This window comes from Oncorhynchus tshawytscha, linkage group LG24 (genome assembly GCF_018296145.1).
Source record: "Oncorhynchus tshawytscha isolate Ot180627B linkage group LG24, Otsh_v2.0, whole genome shotgun sequence".
Classification (NCBI taxonomy): domain Eukaryota; kingdom Metazoa; phylum Chordata; class Actinopteri; order Salmoniformes; family Salmonidae; genus Oncorhynchus; species Oncorhynchus tshawytscha.
The window spans coordinates 31,621,724-31,646,948 of NC_056452.1; the positions used below are offsets into that span (position 1 = coordinate 31,621,724).

The 25,225-nt window shown below is 43.8% G+C and overlaps 1 protein-coding gene across 1 annotated transcript in view; it reads left to right on the plus strand.

Moving 5' to 3' along the window:
- Window positions 1-24,024, plus strand: part of LOC112253561 (visual pigment-like receptor peropsin) — a 38,108-nt gene extending 14,084 nt beyond the window's left edge. The window contains exons 3-6 of the mRNA XM_042305727.1: window positions 10,643-10,742; window positions 15,807-15,911; window positions 17,660-17,883; window positions 23,485-24,024. Of these exons, the coding sequence (XP_042161661.1) occupies window positions 10,643-10,742; window positions 15,807-15,911; window positions 17,660-17,883; window positions 23,485-24,024 (969 nt within the window). The remainder of the gene's footprint in view (window positions 1-10,642; window positions 10,743-15,806; window positions 15,912-17,659; window positions 17,884-23,484) is intronic.
- Window positions 24,025-25,225: the final 1,201 nt, after the last annotated feature.

Sequence of the window (25,225 nt, forward strand, 5' to 3'; positions counted from 1 at the left end):
AGCTGACCTTACTCTCTCATTTACTACCTATAGGCTGCTGGCTTAGCCTCTCTCATTTACCATGACCTATAGGCTGCTGGCTTAGCTGTTACTCTCTCATTTACTATGACCTATAGGCTGCTGGCTTAGCTGTTACTCTCATTTACTATGACCTATAGGCTGCTGGCTTAGCTGTTACTCTCATTTACTATGACCTATAGGCTGCTGGCTTAGCTGTTACTCTCATTTACTATGACCTATAGGCTGCTGGCTTAGCTGTTACTCTCATTTACTATGACCTATAGGCTGCTGGCTTAGCTGTTACTCTCATTTACTATGACCTATAGGCTGCTGGCTTAGCTGTTACTCTCATTTACTATGACCTATAGGCTGCTGGCTTAGCTGTTACTCTCTCATTTACTATGACCTATAGGCTGCTGGCTTAGCTGTTACTCTCTCATTTACTATGACCTATAGGCTGCTGGCTTAGCTGTTACTCTCTCATTTACTATGACCTATAGGCTGCTGGCTTAGCTGTTACTCTCTCATTTACTATGACCTATAGGCTGCTGGCTTAGCTGTTACTCTCATTTACTATGACCTATAGGCTGCTGGCTTAGCTGTTACTCTCTCATTTACTATGACCTATAGGCTGCTGGCTTAGCTGTTACTCTCTCATTTACTATGCACAGTGCAGGAGATTGAACCTATGCACTGAACCACATAGGTGTGTGCGTGTGTGTGTATTAGCCCCTCCCCCGACCCACCTGTCTCTATACCTATGCACTGAACCACATGGGTGTGTGTGTGTGTATTAGCCCCCCCCCTGGACCTACCTGTCTCTATACCTATGTACTGAACCACATGGGTGTGTGTGTGTATTAGCCCCTCCCCCCCCCACCTGTCTCTATACCTATGTACTGAACCACATGGGTGTGTCTGAAATAGCCAAATCCCCTAATTTGATGGGGTGTCGACATACTTTTGTTTTTGTAGAGCATTCTCTCAAAATGTAGTCTGAACATGTGAGAAACATGGTGGAGGGACACGGTTCATTTAAGAGGGACTTTACGCTATACACCACTTTAAAACACATTCATTTCAATGGAACTCAATATTCATGTTTGGACATTACAAAATTACCATAATTTGTAAAACATAAACATAATTTCCAACACAGATCATGTCTCACACACACAATCCTGCATATGTTGCACACTTTCACACACTATCCTACCAGACACAGGTGGGACATGAAAGGAGCTCTATGGAAAATAATGATTGATATATATTGACGATGTGGTGGATGGTAAGTATGAACATTAGGTGATATTGAGGAAGAGTTAGAGTCAGTCCTCATTTTAACAATGTTTATTCTACCTATAAAATCCAATGAAGCAGACCTAAAATAATGAAAGTCATATTGTTGAGATTAGTAAAAATGCTATGTCTTTTCAGATTTGATCTCATGCTCTTCGGATTGTATAAGGCGCCAAAGTACCTTTCAACGATAAATGATTTATTCTATATTGGTCAAGATACTCATGATGGTTTTAGACCCATGATTGAGGGGGGCTTGGAGTCTAGAGTATAGAACCTGTGCTATTTTAGATTCCTCTTTCCAGAAGAGTCCAAATGAGTCCTAGGCTGAGCTAGACTAGGGCTCACCTAGAAAGAATCAGAGTGAAGGGAGGCCCTTTCCTAATGTGTTGGACCAATCCAGAGGGAAGAGAGGATCTTTCCTAATGTCTTGGACCAATCCAGAGGGAAGGAGGTCCATTTCCTAATGTCTTGGACCAATCCAGAGTGAAGGGGGCCCATTTCCTAATGTCTTGGACCAATCCAGAGTGAAGGGGACCCATTTCCTAATGTCTTGGACCAATCCAGAGTAAAGGGGGCCCATTTCCTAATGTCTTGGACCAATCCAGAGTGAAGGGGACCCATTTCCTAATGTCTTGGATCAATCCAGAGTAAAGGGGGCCCATTTCCTAATGTCTTGGACCAATTCAGAGGGAAGGAGGTCCATTTCCTAATGTCTTGGACCAATCCAGAGTAAAGGAGGTCCCTTTCTTAATGCTTGGACCAATCCAGAGTAAAGGGGGTCAATATTCTAATGTCTTGGACCAATCTAGATAAATGCAGTGAAGGAGTGGTAAGTGGAAACAGAGTGAGAAGAGGGATTAAGACTAGGACTAGTATTCATGTGGGTAGGAGGTTAATCTGTAATCAGATTATGGCTGTGGACCGTGGAGCCAGGGTTCCTGTACCATCTGTCAACAACCACATACCCATTGGAATCTGGAAGCCTGGTCCCAGATCTGTTTGTTATGTCAACAACCGGTGGTTGTTGCAACAGCACAAACAGATCTGAGACCAGTTAGGAATTTGGGGATTCCATCTGAAAAACCATTAGGCAATATAATATGTTAAGGCAAGTACAGACAATGTTGGTGTCGTGTCTGTAGAGTGAACAGAACTGGAATTACAGGATTCCTTTACCTCAGATCAGTGTTGGAAAATAACTGCTGTGAATCCATGAGAAAGAAAGCCTTCAAAATACTAATTTGTGTCTTCAGTATGAAATACAGATCTGCCTGGTCCCAGATCTGCTGGTGACCACGCCCGTTAGGGTTGTCAAGAGAGCACAAATAGATCTGGGACCAGCCTATTTTCAAATACGTCTCTCAGCCTGAAATAACGAACGCAAAGCAAACTTAATACCTCAACCTTTTGATACAACGTTAACTAATTAATTTCCAACTGCATCGGTATAGCCGGAGCCAAATCTGCTTGAACTATACATATATATATATATATATTTATTTTTTACCTACATGTATGTTTGCCTCTGCTCCTCTCTCCCTGAGGGTTTTAACTGACGACTGAAATAAACGTCATACTTGGTTGGTACTTTAGGAATTTCTGACTGCTTATTTACCTTAGTGAAGGTTAGGCCGTGGTCAAGGCCTGATATCCTGCTAGCTACTCTGTGAGAGGACCCTCTGTGGATTTAGGACCTACAACAACATTGGTGTAACAATAACTGCCTCAGTACCAGTCACAGGCTGTGTCTGAGATGACCTGTGTGGAGAACGACATTTCACCAGGGCTCACATAGGGTACATAGTAGTTCAGTATACAGGGAATACAGGCGCCATTTTGGATCCAGACTCAGTCTCCCTACCGTTATGAGAGAGTCTATGCTCAGAAGCGGAGATATAGAGATATAACCAGGCCTGTAGCTATGTGTTATAATTAGGTTCATGAGCAGAAGGAAGGGAGAAAGGAGGCTTCCACACCTTTGTTCTAGAAAACAGCCTTACTTAATGATCTCACCTCGCAGCCATTGCTGTTATCTCAGGTTTTTAATGGGAGGAGAGAACAATGTTGGGATAGGAAGCATTCCCCTCTCTTGTGTCTTTAGAGAGATGTGGAGGAAAGTAAAGTAGAGACGGAGGGAGGGAGGGAGGGAGCAGAGAGAGAGAGAGAGAGAGAGAGAGAGAGAGAGAGAGACAGAAAGCAAGAAGTTGAGGGAAGGAGAGAGAGAGAGAGAGGGAGGGAGCGAGACAGGCATGTGAGAAGTATTAGCAGATTACTGCATCAGAGAGCGTGAAGGGACATGAACAGAAGTATTAGCAGATTACTGCATCAGAGAGCGTGACGGGACATGAACAGAACAGGTACACGTGGGACATTCCACCCGTCTCTGAGTGGCTCCGTCAGGATGGGGACGTGGCGAGACCCTTTGGAGCTATTAGAGGAGGACTTCAAGTTTGGGGTCAATTCCATTTCTGAAATTCCAATTTATAGTTTACCTCCTGAAATGACTGAATTGAAATGGAATTGACCATGGAAGACATAAGCAGAGAGGATGCAACTGTACAGTATGATACCGTAGGCCTAGATGTCTGACCCAGGTTGAGGAGCAGGAATTACTTTGGTACGGAGGATACTTATTGCACAAATGGCCCTAAAGCAGCGTTCCAATAGTAGACAATAGTCGCAAATGATTCCTTGATCAACCATAAGCCTACAGAGATATTCGCTCCAGGCTGGCTTGGTTTGCCTCGTTCTACCTTTTCTGACTTACGGAACACATTCTGTTTCTCTGTAAACACATCAGTCAGTTGGTTTCACCAGCCTTAAAGCTGGGTTAGAGTTAAGGTATTCTGGCATTACCACACGTTCAAGGAAAAGCCTAGAAGGGAAGGGCAGGAAAAGCCTGGAAGGGAAGGGCAGGAAAAGCCTGGAAGGGAAGGGCAGGAAAAGCCTGGAAGGGAAGGGCAGGAAAAGCCTGGAAGGGAAGGGCAGGAAAAGCCTAGAAATTATTTTAGGGTTAAAAGAGGCAGACAGGGTTACAGCTGCAATATGTAACTTTTTGGGAGACCTGACCAAATTCACATAGAAATGTGTGTTACAGATCTGTCACTCTCACTGACAGCCAGTCTAAGAAGCAGTAGATCTGATCTATGTGAGCTAGTTCTATGCTTCTCGTTCTTAAGTTTAGTTTTTGCGTCTTTTACTTTCGGTTTTGTACACCAGCTACGAACAGCTGAAAATACAATATTTATGCTTATAGAAAATATATTTCACAGCGATTTAGATGGTACAGTGATTCTCTACACTATACTTGCTTGTTTAGTCACATAAAAACTGAAATTAGGCAAACTATTAGAATATTAGCAACCAGGAAATGGCAGAGTGATTTCTGCACAGTTAAGGGAGGCAGGCTGGGTTAAGGCTTGCACACATCACACCGAATGTGGATCTAGGATTCCTCTGACCATCTTTCAGTGTGTTAAGGACCGTCCGCTGTAGACGTCTGACTGACAACATGTTCTTGTAATTATACATATAAAATCTGTTTGCACTCGGTTTTGCAAATTACTGCAAGCACTCTGTCGAGAGGTGCTAAGTACTCTCACTATTGTTGTGTCTGAGCCTATAGGGGTAAGGGAAGAGTTTCCTATTGTTGTGTCTGAGCCTATAGGGTTAAAGGAAGAGTTTCCTATTGTTGTGTCTGAGCCTATAGGGTTAAAGGAAGAGTTTCCTATTGTTGTGTCTGAGCCTATAGGGTTAAAGGAAGAGTTTCCTATTGTTGTGTCTGAGCCTATAGGGTTAAAGGAAGAGTTTCCTATTGTTGTGTCTGAGCCTATAGGGTTAAAGGAAGAGTTTCCTATTGTTGTGTCTGAGCCTATAGGGTTAAGGGAAGAGTTTCCTATTGTTGTGTCTGAGCCTATAGGGTTAAGGGAAGAGTTTCCTATTGTTGTGTCTGAGCCTATAGGGTTAAGGGAAGAGTTTCCTATTGTTGTGTCTGAGCCTATAGGGTTAAGGGAAGAGTTTCCTATTGTTGTGTCTGAGCCTATAGGGGTAAGGGAAGAGTTTCCTATTGTTGTGTCTGAGCCTATAGGGGTAAGGGAATAGTTTCAAGGCAGAAAGGGTTAGGGGAAAGACCTGATTGATAGTAATGATATTATAGAAGCTCTTACAGCAGATCAAGAGTAATCAGTGACAGCGAACAGCATGGGAACCTCTCTAAGGGTTTACCTCTATGGTGACAACAGGATACAAGTCAAATCAAATCATATTTATCACATGCGCCAAAAACAACAGGTGTAGTAGACCTCACAGTGAAATGATGAATACAACAGGTGTAGTAGACCTTACAGTGAAATGCTGAATACAACAGGTGTAGTAGACCTCACAGTGAAATGCTGAATACAACAGGTGTAGTAGACCTTACAGTGAAATGCTGAATACAACAGGTGTAGTAGACCTCACAGTGAAATGCTGAATACAACAGGTGTAGTCCTTACAGTGAAATGCTGAATACAACAGGTGTAGTAGACCTCACAGTGAAATGCTGAATACAACAGGTGTAGTAGACCTCACAGTGAAATGCTGAATACAACAGGTGTAATAGACCTTAGAGTGAAATGCTGAATACAACAGGTGTAGTAGACCTCACAGTGAAATGCTGAATACAACAGGTGTAGTAGACCTTACAGTGAAATGCTGAATACAACAGGTGTAGTAGACCTCACAGTGAAATGCTGAATACAACAGGTGTAGTAGACCTTACAGTGAAATGCTGAATACAACAGGTGTAGTAGACCTCAAAGTGAAATGCTGAATACAACAGGTGTAGTAGACCTCACAGTGAAATGCTGAATACAACAGGTGTAGTAGACCTCACAGTGAAATGCTGAATACAACAGGTGTAGTAGACCTCACAGTGAAATGCTGAATACAACAGGTGTAATAGACCTTACAGTGAAATGCTGAATACAACAGGTGTAGTAGACCTTACAGTGAAATGCTGAATACAACAGGTGTAGTAGACCTTACAGTGAAATGCTGAATACAACAGGTGTAGTAGACCTCACAGTGAAATGCTGAATACAACAGGTGTAGTAGACCTTACAGTGAAATGCTGAATACAACAGGTGTAGTAGACCTCACAGTGAAATGCTGAATACAACAGGTGTAATAGACCTTACAGTGAAATGCTGAATACAACAGGTGTAGTAGACCGTACAGTGAAATGCTGAATACAACAGGTGTAGTAGACCTCACAGTGAAATGCTGAATACAACAGGTGTAGTAGACCTCACAGTGAAATGCTGAATACAACAGGTGTAATAGACCTTACAGTGAAATGCTGAATACAACAGGTGTAGTAGACCTTACAGTGAAATGCTGAATACAACAGGTGTAGTAGACCTTACAGTGAAATGCTGAATACAACAGGTGTAATAGACCTTACAGTGAAATGCTGAATACAACAGGTGTAGTAGACCTTACAGTGAAATGCTGAATACAACAGGTGTAATAGACCTCACAGTGAAATGCTGAATACAACAGGTGTAGTAGACCTCACAGTGAAATGCTGAATACAACAGGTGTAGTAGACCTCACAGTGAAATGCTGAATACAACAGGTGTAGTAGACCTCACAGTGAAATGCTGAATACAACAGGTGTAATAGACCTTACAGTGAAATGCTGAATACAACAGGTGTAGTAGACCTTACAGTGAAATGCTGAATACAACAGGTGTAGTAGACCTTACAGTGAAATGCTGAATACAACAGGTGTAGTAGACCTCACAGTGAAATGCTGAATACAACAGGTGTAGTAGACCTTACAGTGAAATGCTGAATACAACAGGTGTAGTAGACCTTACAGTGAAATGCTGAATACAACAGGTGTAGTAGACCTCACAGTGAAATGCTGAATACAACAGGTGTAGTAGACCTCCCAGTGAAATGCTGAATACAACAGGTGTAGTAGACCTCACAGTGAAATGCTGAATACAACAGGTGTAGTAGACCTCCCAGTGAAATGCTGAATACAACAGGTGTAGTAGACCTCACAGTGAAATGCTGAATACAACAGGTGTAGTAGACCTCACAGTGAAATGCTGAATACAACAGGTGTAGTAGACCTCACAGTGAAATGCTGAATACAACAGGTGTAGTAGACCTCACAGTGAAATGCTGAATACAACAGGTGTAGTAGACCTTACAGTGAAATGCTGAATACAACAGGTGTAGTAGACCTCACAGTGAAATGCTGAATACAACAGGTGTAGTAGACCTTACAGTGAAATGCTGAATACAACAGGTGTAGTAGACCTCACAGTGAAATGCTGAATACAACAGGTGTAGTAGACCTCACAGTGAAATGCCGAATACAACAGGTGTAGGTAGACCTCACAGTGAAATGCTGAATACAACAGGTGTAGTAGACCTCACAGTGAAATGCTGAATACAACAGGTGTAGGTAGACCTCCCAGTGAAATGCTGAATACAACAGGTGTAGTAGACCTCACAGTGAAATGCTGAATACAACAGGTGTAGTAGACCTCACAGTGAAATGCTGAATACAACAGGTGTAGTAGACCTCACAGTGAAATGCTGAATACAACAGGTGTAGTAGACCTCACAGTGAAATGCTGAATACAACAGGTGTAGTAGACCTTCCAGTGAAATGCTGAATACAACAGGTGTAGTAGACCTCACAGTGAAATGCTGAATACAACAGGTGTAGTAGACCTTCCAGTGAAATGCTGAATACAACAGGTGTAGTAGACCTCACAGTGAAATGCTGAATACAACAGGTGTAGTAGACCTCACAGTGAAATGCTGAATACAACAGGTGTAGTAGACCTCACAGTGAAATGCTGAATACAACAGGTGTAGTAGACCTCACAGTGAAATGCTGAATACAACAGGTGTAGTAGACCTTACAGTGAAATGCTGAATACAACAGGTGTAGTAGACCTTACAGTGAAATGCTGAATACAACAGGTGTAGTAGACCTTACAGTGAAATGCTGAATACAACAGGTGTAGTAGACCTCACAGTGAAATGCTGAATACAACAGGTGTAGTAGACCTCACAGTGAAATGCTGAATACAACAGGTGTAGTAGACCTTACAGTGAAATGCTGAATACAACAGGTGTAGTAGACCTTACAGTGAAATGCTGAATACAACAGGTGTAGTAGACCTCACAGTGAAATGCGTACTTACCAACAAATCAGTTTTAAGATAAATAAGTGATAGGTAAAAATATATATATATATAGTATATAAAAAACATAACTTTTGAAAAATAACAATTAATTGAAGAGCAGCAGTTAAATAACAGGTACAGGTACAGGTAAGGTATACAGGTACAGGTACAGGTACAGGTACAGGTACAGGTACAGGTACAGGTACAGAGTCAATGGGGAGCACAGGTTAGTCGAGGTAGTTGAGGTAAAACTGTATATACATGTAGGTAGAGTTATTAAAGTGACTATGTATGGATATTAAACAGAGAGTAGCAGCAGTGTAAAAAGGGGGGACAATGCAATAGTCTGGGTAGACATTTGATTAGCTGTTCAGCAGTCATATGGCTTGGGGGATAGAAGCTGTTAAGAAGCCTTTAGGCCCTAGACTTGGCGCTCCGGTACCACTTGCTGTGCGGTAGCAGAGAGAACAGTCTATGACTTGGGTGGCTGGAGTCTTTGACCATTTTTTGGGCCTTCCTCTGGCACTGCCTGGTATAGAGGTCCTGGATGGCAGGAAGTTTGGCTCCAGTGATGTACTGGGCCGTACGCACTACCCTCTGTAGTGCTTTGCGGTCAGAGGTGAGCAGTTGTCATATCAGGCAGTAATGCAACCAGTCAGGATGCTCTCGATGTTGAAGCTGTAGAACTTTTTGAGGATCTGAGGACCCATGCCAAATTTTTTCAGTCTCCTGAGGTGGAATAGGCTTTGTCGTGCCCTCTTCAGTATTGTCTCGGTGTGTTTGAATCATGATAGTTTGTTGGTGATGTGGACACCAAGGAACTTGAAGCTCTCAACCGGCTCCACTACAGCCCTGTCGATGAAAATGGGGGCGTGCTCGGTCCACCTTTTCCTGTAGTCCACAATCATCTCCTTTTTCTTCATCACGTTGAGGGAGAGGTTGTTATCCTGGCACTTCCGTCAGGAAGTCTATAAACAAGTTGCAGAGGGAGGTGTTTAGTCCCAGGATCCTTAGCTTAGTGATGAGCTTTGAGGGCACTATGGTGTTGAACGCTGAGCTGTAGTCAATGAATAGCATTCTCACGTAGTTGTTCCATTTGGGTGGGGAAGGGCAGTGTGGAGTGCAATAGAGATTGTGTAATCTGTGGATCTGTTGAGGCGGTATGCAAATTTGAGTATGTCTAGGGTTTCTGGGATAATGGTGTGGATGTGAGCCATGACCAACCATTCAAAGCATGGCTATGGACGTGAGTGCTACGGGTCAGTAATAATTTAAGCAGGTTACTTTAGTGTTCTTGGGCACAGGGACTATGGTGGTCTGCTTGAAACATGTTGGTATTACAGACTCAGTTAAGGACAGGTTGAAAATGTCAGTGAAGACACTTGCTAGTTGGTCAGCGCATGCTCGGAGTACATGTCCTGTTAATCTGTTTGGCCCTGCGGCCTTGTGAATGTTAACCTGTTTAAAGGTCTTACTCACATCGGCTATGGAGAGTGCGATCACACAGTCATCCGGAACAACTGATGCTCTCATGCATGCTTCAGTGTTGCTTACCTCGAAGTGAGCGTAGAAGTAATTTATCTCGTCTAGTAGGCTCGTGTCACTGGGCAGCTCTCAGCTGTGCTTCCCTTTGTAGTCTGTAACAGTTTTCAAGCCCTGCCACAGCCGACAAGCGTCGGAGCCGGTGTAGTAGCCAGTGTAGTAGCCTGTGTAGTAGCCGGTGTAGTAGCCGGTGTAGTAGCCGGTGTAGTAGCTGGTGTAGTAGCCTGTGTAGTAGCCGGTGTAGTAGCCTGTGTAGTAGCCGGTGTAGTAGCCGGTGTAGTAGCCAGTATAGTACGTACAGACACTGAAGCTAAGTCATTCTCTGATACAAACAAAATATAAGTATTATATTATCTGATACAGACCAGAGCAGTGTTATATTATCTGTAACAGACCAGAGCAACGTGTTAAATGATCTGAAACAGACCAGAGCAACGTGTTATATTATCAGACTATAGCAAAAACAAACTAAATGGTCCCACCCCTAAGGAAAGTATGCTTCCAGTAATTTGTCAGTCATCACTGAGTGACAGGCAGAGACAGCCAGTCATTATCAGATGTGAACCAATAGCTTACTGACCCTCCCCCTATCTCCTCTCCTATAGGTTGATGGCTTCTTCACCTTGTTGTTTGGCCTGGCCAGCATCAACACCCTGACTGTCATCAGTGTCACCAGATACATCAAGGGATGCCAGCTTAACAAAGGTCAGAATAACAGAATAACATATAAATTATAACACAAAAGTCAGAATAACATATAAATTATAACAGCTAAACTATCATCTCGAGTAGGTTGACAAAACGCTGGTAACTTCCTCTGAATTCCCAGGTTTTCCAGAAATTCCATTTTATGATTAAAATCAAATCAAACGTTATTTGTCACATGCGCGAAACACAACAAGTGTTGACCTTACTGTGAAATGCCCTTAACCAACAGTGCAGTTCAAGAAGAGTTAAGAAAATATTTACCAAATAAACTAAAGTAAAAAATTATAATTAGTAACACAATAAAATAACTGCCTTGATAAGGGGCAGAATGACAGATTTTTACCTTGTCAGCTCGGTGATTTGATCCAGCAACCTGTCAGTTACTGGCCCAACACTCTAACCACTAGGGTACCTGCTGCCGCCCCCAATAACTATCAACAGCAAACTTAGGAAAATCCTCTGCATTATCATTAACAGCAGACTTGTACATTTCCTCAGTGAAAACAATGTACTGAGCAAATGTCCAATTGGCTTTAACAAATGACCGTACATCAGACCATGTATTCACCCTGCACACCCTAATTGACAAACAAACAAACCAAAACAAAGCCAAAGGCTAAAAAAAAGCTTCACTCAATTTGGCATGTGGGTCTGCTATACAAATTGATGGAAAGTGGTGTTGGGAGAAAAACATCCAACATTATAAAATCCATGAATACAAACAACAAGTGTGCAGTTAAAATTGGCCAAAAACACAAACATTTCTTTCCACAGGGTCGTGGGGTGAGACAGGGATGCAGCTTAAGCCCCACCCTCTTCAACATATATATCAATAAATTGGTGAGGGCACTAGAACAGTCCGCAGCACCTGGCCTCACCCTACTAGAATCTGAAGTCAACTGTCTACTGTTTCCTGATGATCTGGTGCTTCTGTCCCCAACCAAGGAGGGCCTACAGCAGCACCTAGTTCTTCTACACAGATTCTGTCAGGCCCTGACAGTAAATCTAAGTAAGACAAAAATAATGGTGTTTCAAAAAAGGTCCAGTTGCCAGGACCACAAATACAAATTCCATCTAGACACCGTTGCTTTGGATCTGGCCAAAAATACTTGAATCAGTTTTAGAACACATTACCCATTACCCTTTGTGGTTGTGATGTCTGGGGTCCGCTCACCAACCAAGATTTCACAAAATGGGACCATCACCAAATAGAGACTCTGCATGCAGAACTCTGCAAAAAAACATCCTCTGTGTACAACGTAAAACACCAAATAATACAGAGCAGAATTAGGCCGGTACCCGGTAATTATCAAAATCCCAAAAAGAGCCGTTAAATTATACAACCAACTAAAAGAAAGAGATTCCCAAACCTTCCATAACAAGGCCATCGCCTACAGAAATATTTACCTGGAGAAGACTTGCATAAAGTCCAGGGAAGTTCCTTGAGGGCCGTTGTGGTATCGGCTTGAGGGGGGTGTACTCAAAGTAAAATCTATTGGGAGATAATACAGCATTTGATTGTGAGCTATTCTAGGTCGGGGGAACAAAGGACTTGAGTTCCTGTATGTTATCACAATTACACCATGAGTCGTTAATCATGAAACATGCAGTTGAAGTGGGAAGTTTACATACACAGCCAAATACATTTAAACTCAGTTTCTCACAATTTCTGACATTTAATCCCAGTAAAAAATTCCCTGTTTTAGGTCAGTTAGGATCACCACTTTATTTTAAGAATGTGAAATGTCAGAGTAATAGTAGAGAGAATGATTTATTTCAGCTTTTATTTCTTTCATCACATTTCCAGTGGGTTAGAAGTTTACATACCCTCAATTAGTATTTGGTAGCATTGCCTTGAAATTGTTTAACTTGGGTGAAACGTTTCGGGTAGCCTAAACAATTGTTGGAAAGATTACCTGTGTCATGCACAAAGTAGATGTCCTAACAGACTTGCCAAAACTATAGTTTGTTAACATGAAATTTGTGGAGTGGTTGAAAAACGAGTTTTAATGGCTCCAACCTAAGTGTATGTAAACTTCCGACTTCAACTGTACACCCCCACCCTTCTTCTTCTGGAGAGATGTTTATTCCTGTCGGAGCGATCGACTGAGAATCCAGTTGGACAGACTCCAACAGTATATCCCAGAGAAAGACATGTTTCCGTGAAACAAAGTATGTTACAATCCCCGATGTCTCTCTGGAAAGAAGTTAGGGTGCGGTCCATAGGGCCTGGTCAAACGTAGTGCACTAAATAGGGTACATGGTGTCAGCCCTGGTCAAAAGTAGTGCACTAAATAGGGAACATGGTGTCAATTGGGGAGTCACATTCCAGTAGGTCTTATCTGACAAGAGAAGAAAGAGCGTGATATATGTTGTTCTCGCTGTTAATGGGCTGTCATTACTGGCTGGATTTATGGAAGGAGATTACTGTTTGATTAATGATAACTATTATAGTACATTCTCTACACCAGACCTGACAATTAACTTAATTTGAGGTGAGGTTGAGGTGAGGAATGTCTTAACTAGGTAATAGTAGAATAACTGCTTCTGTTAACTTCTGTTGTTATCACTCTATGGTGGGTTGATTGCTCCAAAGGGGAGATTTTACAGGAGGGGGGGATTTACAGGAGGAGAGGATTTACAGGAGGGGGTTTTACAGGAGGGGGTTTACAGGAGGGGGTTTACAGGAGGGGGTTTTACAGGAGGGGGTTTTACAGGAGGGGGGTTTTACAGGAGGGGTTTTACAGGAGGGGGGCTTTACAGGAGGGGGGTTTTACAGGAGGGGAGGGATTTACAGGAGGGGGGATTTACAGGAGGGGGGTTTACAGGAGGGGGGTTTTTACAGGAGGGGAGGTTTTACAGGAGGGGGGTTTTACAGGAGGGGGGGAGGTTTTACAGGAGGGGGGGTTTTACAGGAGGGGGGGGGAGGTTTTACAGGAGGGGGGGTTTTACAGGAGGGGGTTTTACAGGAGGGGGGTTTTACAGGAGGGGGGGTTTTACAGTATGTTTTGAGATTATTCGGAAAGAAATACAACATGGCTGACATCTTGGGTAGTGTAGTCTATTCATCAATCAATTGTATACAATTTAATACATTCTGGGTTGTTTTTTTAGTTGACTGGATCTTGTACTGTATGTGTCATTATTTGACTGTGTGCTGAACGTCTTTCATAAATCATATCACATTGAAATTATTTGAAATTGATCGTTCAGATTGGCCTCAATTAGTGTTACATCATTTACTGAGGCACTAAAAAGCAAATCACCTCATACAGGATTCACACAACATGTCCTGTAATCAGATATTGTTTTGACCTTTATTTACCTAGGCCGGTCAGTTAAGAACAAATTCTTATTTTCAATGACGGCCTAGGAACAGTGGATTAACTGCCTGTTCAGGGGCAGAACGACAGATTTGTACCTTGTCAGCTCGGGGGTTTGAACTTACAACCTTCCAGTTACTAGTCCAACGCTCTAACCACTAGGCTACCCTGCCGCCCCATTTAAGTGACTGATTTAATTTTGTTGGTCATTGGAAGCACACCAATCACAACAATCGATTCATTCTCTTCTCACTGAATACAAACCTATATGTACTTTGTCAAGAAAGGTTATTTTCAGTGGGAGTAATTTACAAGTGCTTGCCGGGTGGCGCCTGAAAAAAGAGACTCATTGTTCATAAAATGTCACAGTCTGACATTCATAACTGGGGTGGAAAGAATTCAGGACTTTAACGTGCCAGCTTCCCTCTAACTTTTCCTGTCGCGTGTTTGCAGAGGAATATCATTTGGAAATCAGAGCCCTTTTAGAGAGGGTGACACACTGATCTAGGATCAAGGACTACACAGAAAAACAAATGGTTATATATTGCACCGGATAAGGGTTGTTCGGCTTGTAACCATAGCAGATCACCTTTTTGGTGCTGTATAGAACCTTTTTTTTGAAGGTTCTATAAAGAATCATGCTCATGAGGTTCTAAATGGAACCTGTATGGTGCTATAAAGAACTTTCCTAAGGTTCCTCTAAAGAACTATTAAAAAAGGTTCTATATAGCAACAAAAAGTGTTCCGCTATGGTTACAATCCTTTTTGGGCTATTTAGAACCCTTTTTAATGGTTCTTTATAGAACCTTTATGGAGAATGGTATTATAAAAAACCTTTCTCAATCGCAAAGGTTCTACACACAATCTTTTGAAGAACAATACAGGCTTTTTGAAATTCAATGTTAGCCATATTATTTTGTAAAACTTCCATAGGTGTTAATAGTGTGTTAATTGACAAGTTGAATCAGGTGTGTTAACTAGTGACGTCATGTTTGATGCCGGAGCTCCGGGTGATGCGTCAAAATCGCTAAGCAGTGAGGGAAATGTTGAGGGTGACTGCAGGATTATAGGGAAATTTTGTGGGTGACTGCAGGATTAAAGGGAAATGTTGAGGGTGACTGCAGGATTATAGGGAAATGTTGAGGGTGACTGCAGGATTATAGGGAAATGTTGAGGGTGACCGGTTGAGGGTGACTGCAGGATTATAGGGAAATGTTGAGGGTGACTGCAGGATTATAGGGGAAATGTTGAGGGTGACTGCAGGATTATAGGGAAATGTTGAGGGTGACTGCAGGATTAAAGGGAAATGTTGAGGGTGACTGCAGGGAAATGTTGAGGGTGACTGCAGGATTAAAGGGAAATGTTGAGGGTGACTGCAGGATTAAAGGGAAATGTTGAGGGTGACCGCACGATTATAGGGAAATGTTGAGGGTGACTGTAGGATTATAGGGAAATGTTGAGGGTGACTGCAGGATTATAGGGAAATGTTGAGGGTGACCGCAGGATTAAAGGGAAATGTTGAGGGTGACTGCACGATTATAGGGAAATGTTGAGGGTGACTGCAGGATTATAGGGAAATGTTGATTATTGTTTTATTACACACTGTGCCTCAAACTATGTTATATCAATCAATCACATTTATTTTTAAAGCCCTTTTTACATCAACCGATGTCACAAAGTGGCTTGACTGGAACACACACTCATTGCCTGCGTGTGTGTGTGTGTGTCCTGTTTCCAGCCTACTGCATCAGTTTAAGCACCATCTGCATCTCTCTAATGTTCATCTGGGTTGGAGCTTTGTTCTGGTCTGTCGCTCCACTGCTGGGCTGGGGCAGCTACACAGGTTAGTGTCTCCCTCCCTTCCTCCCTCGATCCATCCATACATTTATCCCTCCATATATCCATCCCTCCATCCATGTATCCCTCTATATATCCATGTATTCATCCATCCATCTGCTCATCCATTCATGCATGCGACCACCTCTCGAAACACCGCTCTAACCCATCCATTTATTCCTCTATATATCCATCCATCCATTCATCCATGTATCCCTCTATATATCCATCCATCCATCCATCAATTTATCCCTCTATATATCCATGTATTTATCCATTCATCCATCCACTTATCCCTCTATATATCCATCCATCCATCCATCCATCTATCCCTCTATATATCCATCCATCATCCAGCCATCCATCCATCCGTTCATCCATCCATCCATCCATTTATCCCTCTATATATCATCCATCCATCCATCCATCCATCCATCCATCCATTTATCCCTCTATATATCATCCATCCATCATTTATCCCTCTATATATCATCCATCCATCCATCCATCCATCTATCCCTCTATATATCCATCCATCATCCATCCATCCATCCATTTATCCCTCTATATATCATCCATCCATCCATCCGTTCATCCATCCATCCATTTATCCCTCTATATATCATCCATCCATCCGTTCATCCATCCATCCATTTATCCCTCTATATATCATCCATCCATCCATCCATTTATCCCTCTCTATATCCATCCATCCATCCATTTATCCCTCTCTATATCATCCATCCATCCATTTATCCCTCTATATATCATCCATCCATCCATCCATTTATCCATCCATTCATCCCTCTCTATATCCATCCATCCATCCATCCATCCATTTTATCCCTCTATATACCATCCATCCATGCATCCATTCATCCCTCTCTATATCCATCCATCCATCCATCCATTCATCCCTCTCTATATCATCCATCCATCCATCCATTTATCCCTCTATATCCATCCATCCATCCATCCATTCATCCCTCTCTATATCCATCCATCCATTCATCCCTCTCTATATCCATCCATCCATCCATTCATCCCTCTCTATATCCATCCATCCATCCATTCATCCCTCTCTATATCCATCCATCCATCCATTCATCCCTCTCTATATCCATCCATCCATCCATCCATCCATTTATCCCTCTCTATATCCATTTATCCCTCTATATATCCATCCATCCATCCATCCATTCATCCCTCTCTATATCCATCCATCCATCCATCCATTCATCCCTCTCTATATCCATCCATCCATCCATTCATCCCTCTCTATATCCATCCATCCATCCATCCATCCATTTATCCCTCTCTATATCCATTTATCCCTCTATATATCCATCCATCCATCCATTTATCCCTCTCTATATCCATGTATTCATCCCTCCATCCATTTATCCCTCTATATCCATCCATCCATCCATTCATCCCTCTCTATATCCATCCATCCATCCATTCATCCCTCTCTATATCCATCCATCCATCCATCCATCCATTTATCCCTCTCTATATCCATTTATCCCTCTATATATCCATCCATCCATCCATCCATTTATCCCTCTATATATCCATGTATTCTTCCCTCCATCCATCCATCCATTTGTCGCTCTATATATCCATGTATTCATCCATCCATCCATCCGTCCATCCATTCATGCATGCGACCACCCATCCGTTCATCCATCCATTCATGCGACCACCTCTCCAAACACCGCTCTAACTCATTCTTCCCCATATCTCCACCTCCAGACTGCGGGTACGGGACCTGTGAGGTGGACTGGTCCAAGGCTAACTACTCCACCATCTACAAGTCCTACATCATGTCCATCCTTATCTCCTGCTTCTTCGTCCCGGTCATGGTCATGGTGTTCTCCTATATAGCCATCATCCATACAGTGGTGAGCAGCAATGCCATGTCTGCTGATGGATACCTCTCAGCCAGACAGAGGAAGGTGGAACGAGACATCACGAGGGTGAGCCAATTAACCAACCAATCAGTCAATTCAATCAATAACATTTAGTTATTAGTGAATGTGATGAGTCAAAAGAGATGTGCAAAACGGTGTCAATGCAGATCGTCTGGGTAGCTATTTGGTCAACTATTTAGCAGCCTTATAGCTTGAGGGTAGAAGCTGTTTAGGGTCCTGTTGGTTCCAGACATGGTGCATCGGTACCGCTTGCCGTGCGGTAGTAGAGAGAACAGTCTATGACTTGGGTGGCTGGAGTTCTTGACCATTTTTAAGGCCTTCCTTTGACACTGCATGGTATAGAGGTCCTGGATAGCAGGAAGCTCAGCCCCAGTGATCAAATCAAATCAAATCAAATTTTATTTGTCACATACACATGGTTAGCAGATGTTAATGCGAGTGTAGCGAAATGCTTGTGCTTCTAGTTCCGACAATGCAGTAATAATCCAACAAGTAATCTAACTAACAATTCAAAAAAAACTACTGTCTTATACACAGTGTAAGGGGATAAAGAATATGTACATAAAGATATATGAATGAGTGATGGTACAGAGCAGCTTAGGCAAGATACAGTAGATGGTATCGAGTACAGTATATACATATGAGATGAGTATGTAAACAAAGTGGCATAGTTAAAGTGGCTAGTGATACATGTGTTACATAAGGATGCAGTAGATGATATAGAGTACAGTATATACGTATACATATGAGATGAATAATGTAGGGTATGTAAACATTATATTAAGTAGCATTGTTTAAAGTGGCTAGTGATATATTTTACATCATTTCCCATCAATTCCCGTTATTAAAGTGGCTGGAGTTGAGTCAGTGTGTTGGCAGCAGCCACTCAATGTTAGTGGTGGCTGTTTAACAGTCTGATGGCCTTGAGATAGAAGCTGTTTTTCAGTCTCTCGGTCCCAGCTTTGATGCACCTGTACTGACCTCGCCTTCTGGATGATAGCGGGGTGAACAGGCAGTGGCTCGGGTGGTTGTTGTCCTTGATGATCTTTATGGCCTTCCTGTAACATCGGGTGGTGTAGGTGTCCTGGAGGGCAGGTAGTTTGCCCCCGGTGATGCGTTGTGCAGACCTCACTACCATCTGGAGAGCCTTACGGTTGGGGGCGGAGCAGTTGCCGTACCAGGCGGTGATACAGCCCGCCAGGATGCTCTCGATTGTGCATCTGTAGAAGTTTGTGAGTGCTTTTGGTGACAAGCCGAATTTCTTCAGCCTCCTGAGGTTGAAGAGGCGCTGCTGCGCCTTCTTCACGATGCTGTCTGTGTGAGTGGACCAATTCAGTTTGTCTGTGATGTGTATGCCGAGGAACTTAAAACTTACTACCCTCTCCAATACTGTTCCATCGATGTGGATAGGGGGGTGTTCCCTCTGCTGTTTCCTGAAGTCCACAATCATCTCCTTAGTTTTGTTGACGTTGAGTGTGAGGTTATTTTCACACTCCGAGGGCCCTCACCTCCTCCCTGTAGGCCGTCTCGTCGTTGTTGGTAATCAAGCCTACCACTGTTGTGTCGTCCGCAAACTTGATGATTGAGTTGGAGGCGTGCGTGGCCACGCAGTCGTGGGTGAACAGGGAGTACAGGAGAGGGCTCAGAACGCACCCTTGTGGGGCCCCAGTGTTGAGGATCAGCGGGGTGGAGATGTTGTTGCCTACCCTCACCACCTGGGGGCGGCCCGTCAGGAAGTCCAGTACCCAGTTGCACAGGGCGGGGTCGAGACCCAGGGTCTCGAGCTTGATGACGAGCTTGGAGGGTACTATGGTGTTGAATGCCGAGCTGTAGTCGATGAACAGCATTCTCACATAGGTATTCCTCTTGTCCAGATGGGTTAGGGCAGTGTGCAGTGTGGTTGAGATTGCATTGTCTGTGGACCTATTTGGGCGGTAAGCAAATTGGAGTGGGTATAGGGTGTCAGGTAGGGTGGAGGTGATATGGTCCTTGACTAGTCTCTCAAAGCACTTCATGATGACGGAAGTGAGTGCTACGGGGCGGTAGTCGTTTAGCTCAGTTACCTTAGCTTTCTTGGAAACAGGAACAATGGTGGCCCTCTTGAAGCATGTGGGAACAGCAGACTGGTATAGGGATTGATTGAATATGTCCGTGAACACACCGGCCAGTTGGTCTGCGCATGCTCTGAGGGCGCGGCTGGGGATGCTGTCTGGGCCTGCAGCCTTGCGAGGGTTAACACGTTTAAATGTTTTACTCACCTCGGCTGCAGTGAAGGAGAGTCCGCATGTTTTCGTTGCAGGCCGTGTCAGTCGCACTGTATTGTCCTCAAAGCGGGCAAAAAGTTATTTAGTCTGCCTGGGAGCAAGACATCCTGGTCCGTGACTGGGCTGGTTTTCTTCTTGTAGTCCGTGATTGACTGTAGACCCTGCCACATACCTCTTGTGTCTGAGCCGTTGAATTGAGATTCTACTTTGTCTCTATACTGACGCTTAGCTTGTTTGATAGCCTTGCAGACGGAATAGCTGCACTGTTTGTATTCGGTCATGTTACCAGTCACCTTGCCCTGATTAAAAGCAGTGGTTCGCGCTTTCAGTTTCACGCGAATGCTGCCATCAATCCACGGTTTCTGGTTTGGGAATGTTTTAATCGTTGCTATGGGAACGACATCTTCAACGCACGTTCTAATGAACTCGCACACCGAATCAGCATATTCGTCAATGTTGTTATCTGACGCAATACGAAACATATCCCAGTCCACGTGATGGAAGCAGTCTTGGAGTGTGGAATCAGCTTGGTCGGACCAGCGTTGGACAGACCTCAGCGTGGGAGCTTCTTGTTTTAGTTTCTGTCTGTAGGCAGGGATCAGCAAAATGGAGTCGTGGTCAGCTTTTCCGAAAGGAGGGCGGGGCAGGGCCTTATATGCGTCGCGGAAGTTAGAGTAACAATGATCCAAGGTTTTTTCAGCCCTAGTTGCGCAATCGATATGCTGATACAATTTAGGGAGTCTTGTTTTCAGATTAGCCTTGTTAAAATCCCCAGCTACAATGAATGCAGCCTCAGGATGTATGGATTCCAGTTTGCAAAGAGTCAAATAAAGTTCGTTCAGAGCAATCGATGTGTCTGCTTGGGGGGGGAGTATATACGGCTGTGATTATAATCGAAGAGAATTCTCTTGGTAGATAATGCGGTCGACATTTGATTGTGAGGAATTCTAAATCAGGTGAACAGAAGGATTTGACTTCCTGTATATTTCTGTGATCACACCACGTTTCGTTAGCCATAAGGCATACGCCCCCGCCCCTCTTCTTACCAGAAAGATGTTTGTTTCTGTCGGCACGATGCGTGGAGAAACCCGCTGGCTGCACCGCCTCCGATAGCGTCTCTCCATTGAGCCATGTTTCCGTGAAGCAAAGAACGTTCCAGTCTCTGATGTCCCTCTGGAATGCTACCCTTGCTCGGATTTCAACAACCTTGTTGTCAAGAGACTGGACATTGGCGAGAAGAATGCTAGGGAGTGGTGCACGATGTGCCCGTCTCCCGAGTCTGATCAGAAGAGCGCCTCGTTTCCCTCTTTTACGGAGTCGTTTTTTGGGTCGCTGGCTGGGATCCATTCCGTCGCCGGCTGGGATCCATTCCGTTGTCCTGGTTGAAAGGCAGAACACAGGATCCGCTTCGTGAAAATCATATTCTTGGTCGTACTGATGGTGAGTTGACGCTGATCTTATATTCAGTAGTTCTTCTCGACTGTATGTAATGAGACCTAAGATGACCTGGGGTACTAATGTAAGAAATAACATGTAAAAAAAACAAAAAACTGCATAGTTTCCTAGGAACGTGAAGCGAGGCGGCCATCTCTGTCGGCGCCGGAAGTACTATGTACTAGGCCTTATGTACTGTAGTGCCTTGCGGTCAGATGCCAAGCAGTTGCCATACCAAGCAGTGATGCAGCCAGTCAAGATGCTCTCAATGGTGCAGCTGTAGAACTTTTTGAAGAGCTGAGGGCCCGTGCCAAATCTTTTCAGCATCACGAGGGGGAAGAGGCGTTGTCGTGCCTATTTAAGGATTGTGTTGATGTATGTAGACCCCCCTAATTCCTTAGTGATATGGACATCGACGTTGAGGGAGAGGTTGTTGTCCTGGCACCACATTGCCAGGTCACTGACCTCCTCCCTATAGGCTGTCTCATCGTCGTCGGTGATCAGGCCTACCACCGTAGTGTCGTCAGCAAACTTAATGGTGGTGTTGGAGTCGTGCTCAGCCACACAGTCATGGGTGAACAGGGAGTATAGGAGTGGACTCAGCATGCACCCTTGAGGGGCCCCAGTTTTGAGGGTCAGCATGGTGGATGTGTTGTTGCCTATCCTCAGCGCATGGGGGCGGCCCGTCAGGATGTCCAGAATCCAGTTGCAGAGGGCGGTGTTCAGTTAAAGGTTCCTGAGCTTAGTGATGAGCTATGAGGGCTCTAAGCTGTTCAACGCTGAGCTGTAGCCAATGAACAGCATTCTCACATAGGTGTTCCTTTTGTCCAGGTGGGAAAGGGCAGTGTTGAGTGCAATGGAGATTGCGTCATCTGTTGATCTGTATGCAAATTGGAGCGGGCGGTATGCAAATTGGAGTGGGTCTAGGGTTTCTGGGATAATGGATGTGAGCCATGAACAGCTTTTTAAAGCATTTCATGGCTACAGATGTGAGTGCTATGTGACGATAGTCATTTAGACAGATTAGCTTGGCGTTTTTGGGCACAGGGACTATGGTGGTCTGTTGAAACATGTTGGTATTACAGACTGAGTCAGGGAGAGGTTGAAAAGGTTAGTGAGGACATTTGCCAGCTGGTCAGCACATCCTACGTGTACTGGTATTTCGTCTGGCATTGCGGTCTTGTGAATGTTAACCTGTTTAAAGATCTTACTCACATTGGCTACAAAAAATTAGATCACACAGTCGTCCGGAATGGCTGGTGCTCTCATGCATTGTTCAGTGTTACTTGCCTTGAGGCGAGCATTGATGGCATTTCAATCTTCTGGTAGGCTTACATCACTGGGCAACTAGCAGCTGCAATTCCCTTTGGAATCCGTGATAGTTTGCAAGTCCTGCCACATCCAACGAGCATCAGAGCCGGTGTTGTAGGATTCGATCTTAGTCCTTTATCGGCACTTTGCCTGTTTGATGTCTCTTTGGAGGTCATAGCAGGATTTCTTGTAAGCGTCCAGATCAGTGTTCCGCTCCTTGAAAGCGACAGCTCTATCCTTAAATTCAGTGCGGATGTTGCCTGTAATACATGGCTTCTGGTTGGGATATGTATGTACTGTCACTGTGGGGACGAAGTCGTCGATGCATTTATTAATGACACTGGTGACTGATGTGGTAAACTCATCAATGTTATCAGGTGAATCCCAAAACATATTCCAGTCTGTGCTAGCTAAACAGTCCTGTAGCTAGCCAAACAGTCCTGTAGCTAGCTAAACGGTCCTGTAGCTAGCTAAACAGTCCTTTAGCTAGCCAAACAGTCCTGTAGCTAGCCAAGCAGTCCTTTAGCTACAGTCCTGTAGCTAGCTAAACAGTCCTGTAGCTAGCTAAACAGTCCTGTAGCTAGCTAAACAGTCCTGTAGCTTTTTTAACCTCTCATCTCTGTCACTTCTCCTTCAGGTCTCCATAGTGATCTGCACAGCCTTCATCATGGCATGGTCTCCCTATGCTGTGGTCTCCATGTGGTCTGCCTGTGGTTACCATGTCCCCAACATGACTTTAATCTTCACCCGTCTCTTTGCTAAATCCGCCTCCTTCTACAACCCCCTCATCTACTTCGGAATGAGTTCTAAGTTCCGTAAGGAAGTCTTTGTGCTGTTGCCGTGTTACGGTGGCTCCGCCCACAAGGAAGTGGTCCGCCTCAAGAACTTCCAGGAGTTTGACGAGCTGAAGCTGAAAGACCATCCCGAGGCCACGACCCTTCCTGTGATTCCTGTGATCTCACTTCCTCTGCAGTCAAGAGAGGGTAAATATAGTGAAGAAGAGATGCTGCAGACAGAGGGTCCCGTGGCTCAGGATTCAGACTCAGGGGTGAATAGTCCATCCCACACGCCGCCTGCTGTCAGTCAGGAGTCACTCTACTACATTCCCAATGTACCCCTTACCCCCCTACCTAGCATGCACTCTGAGATGCCAGAGTACGAGAGTGAAAGACTCTAAAAATCTCTAAATGTGTATCCAAAATGGCACCTTACACTATTAGAAAGAAAGGTGCTATCTAGAACCTAAAGGGTTGTACCCCATAAGAGAACCTATTTCATGTAGAACCCTTTTTCTACCTGAAACCAAAAAGGTTTCTACGTGGAACAGATATGCGTTCTCCAATGAGGACAGCCAAAGAACCCTTTCACAACTTTTTTTCTAACAGTGCGTTCAAAATAGAACCCTATTCTCTACATAGTGCGCTACTTTTGACCAGGCCCTATGGTAGTATGTAGGGAATAGTGTGCCACTACAGAGAATAGGGTGTCCCTGTATAGGGAATAAAGTGTCACTATATAGGGAATAGGGTGTCACTATAGGGAATAAGGTGTCACTATATAGGGAATAGGGTGTCACTATATAGGGAATAAGGTGCCACTATATAGGGAATAAGGTGTCACGACAGTGAATAGGGTGTCCCTATGTAGGGTGTCACTATATAGGGAATAGGGTGTCACTATGTAGGGAATAGGGTGTCACTATGTAGGGAATAGGGTGTCACTATATAGGAAATAGAGTGTCACTATGTAGGAAATAGGGTGTCACTATGTAGGGAATAGAGTGTCACTATGTAGGGAATAGGGTGTCACTATGTAGGGAATAGGGTGTCACTATATAGGAAATAGAGTGTCACTATGTAGGAAATAGGATGTCACTATGTAGGGAATAGAGTGTCACTATGTAGGGAATAGAGTGTCACTATGTAGGGAATAGAGTGTCACTATGTAGGGAATAGAGTGTCACTATATAGGGAATAGAATGTCACTACATAGGGAATAGAGTGTCACTATATAGGGAATAGTGTCACTATGTAAGGAATAGAGTGTCACTATGTAGGGAATAGAGTGTCACTATATAGGGAATAGAGTGTCACTATATAGGGAATAGGGTGTCACTATGTAGGAAATATGGTGTCACTATATAGGGAATAGGGTGTCACTATGTAGGGAATAGAGTGTCACTATATAGGGAATAGAGTGTCACTATGTAGGGAATATGGTGTCACTATATAGGGAATAGAGTGTCACTATATAGGGAATAGAGTGTCACTATGTAGGGAATAGAGTGTCACTATGTAGGGAATAGAGTGTCACTATATAGGGAATAGAGTGTCACTATGTAGGGAATAGGGTGTCACTATGTAGGGAATAGAGAGTCA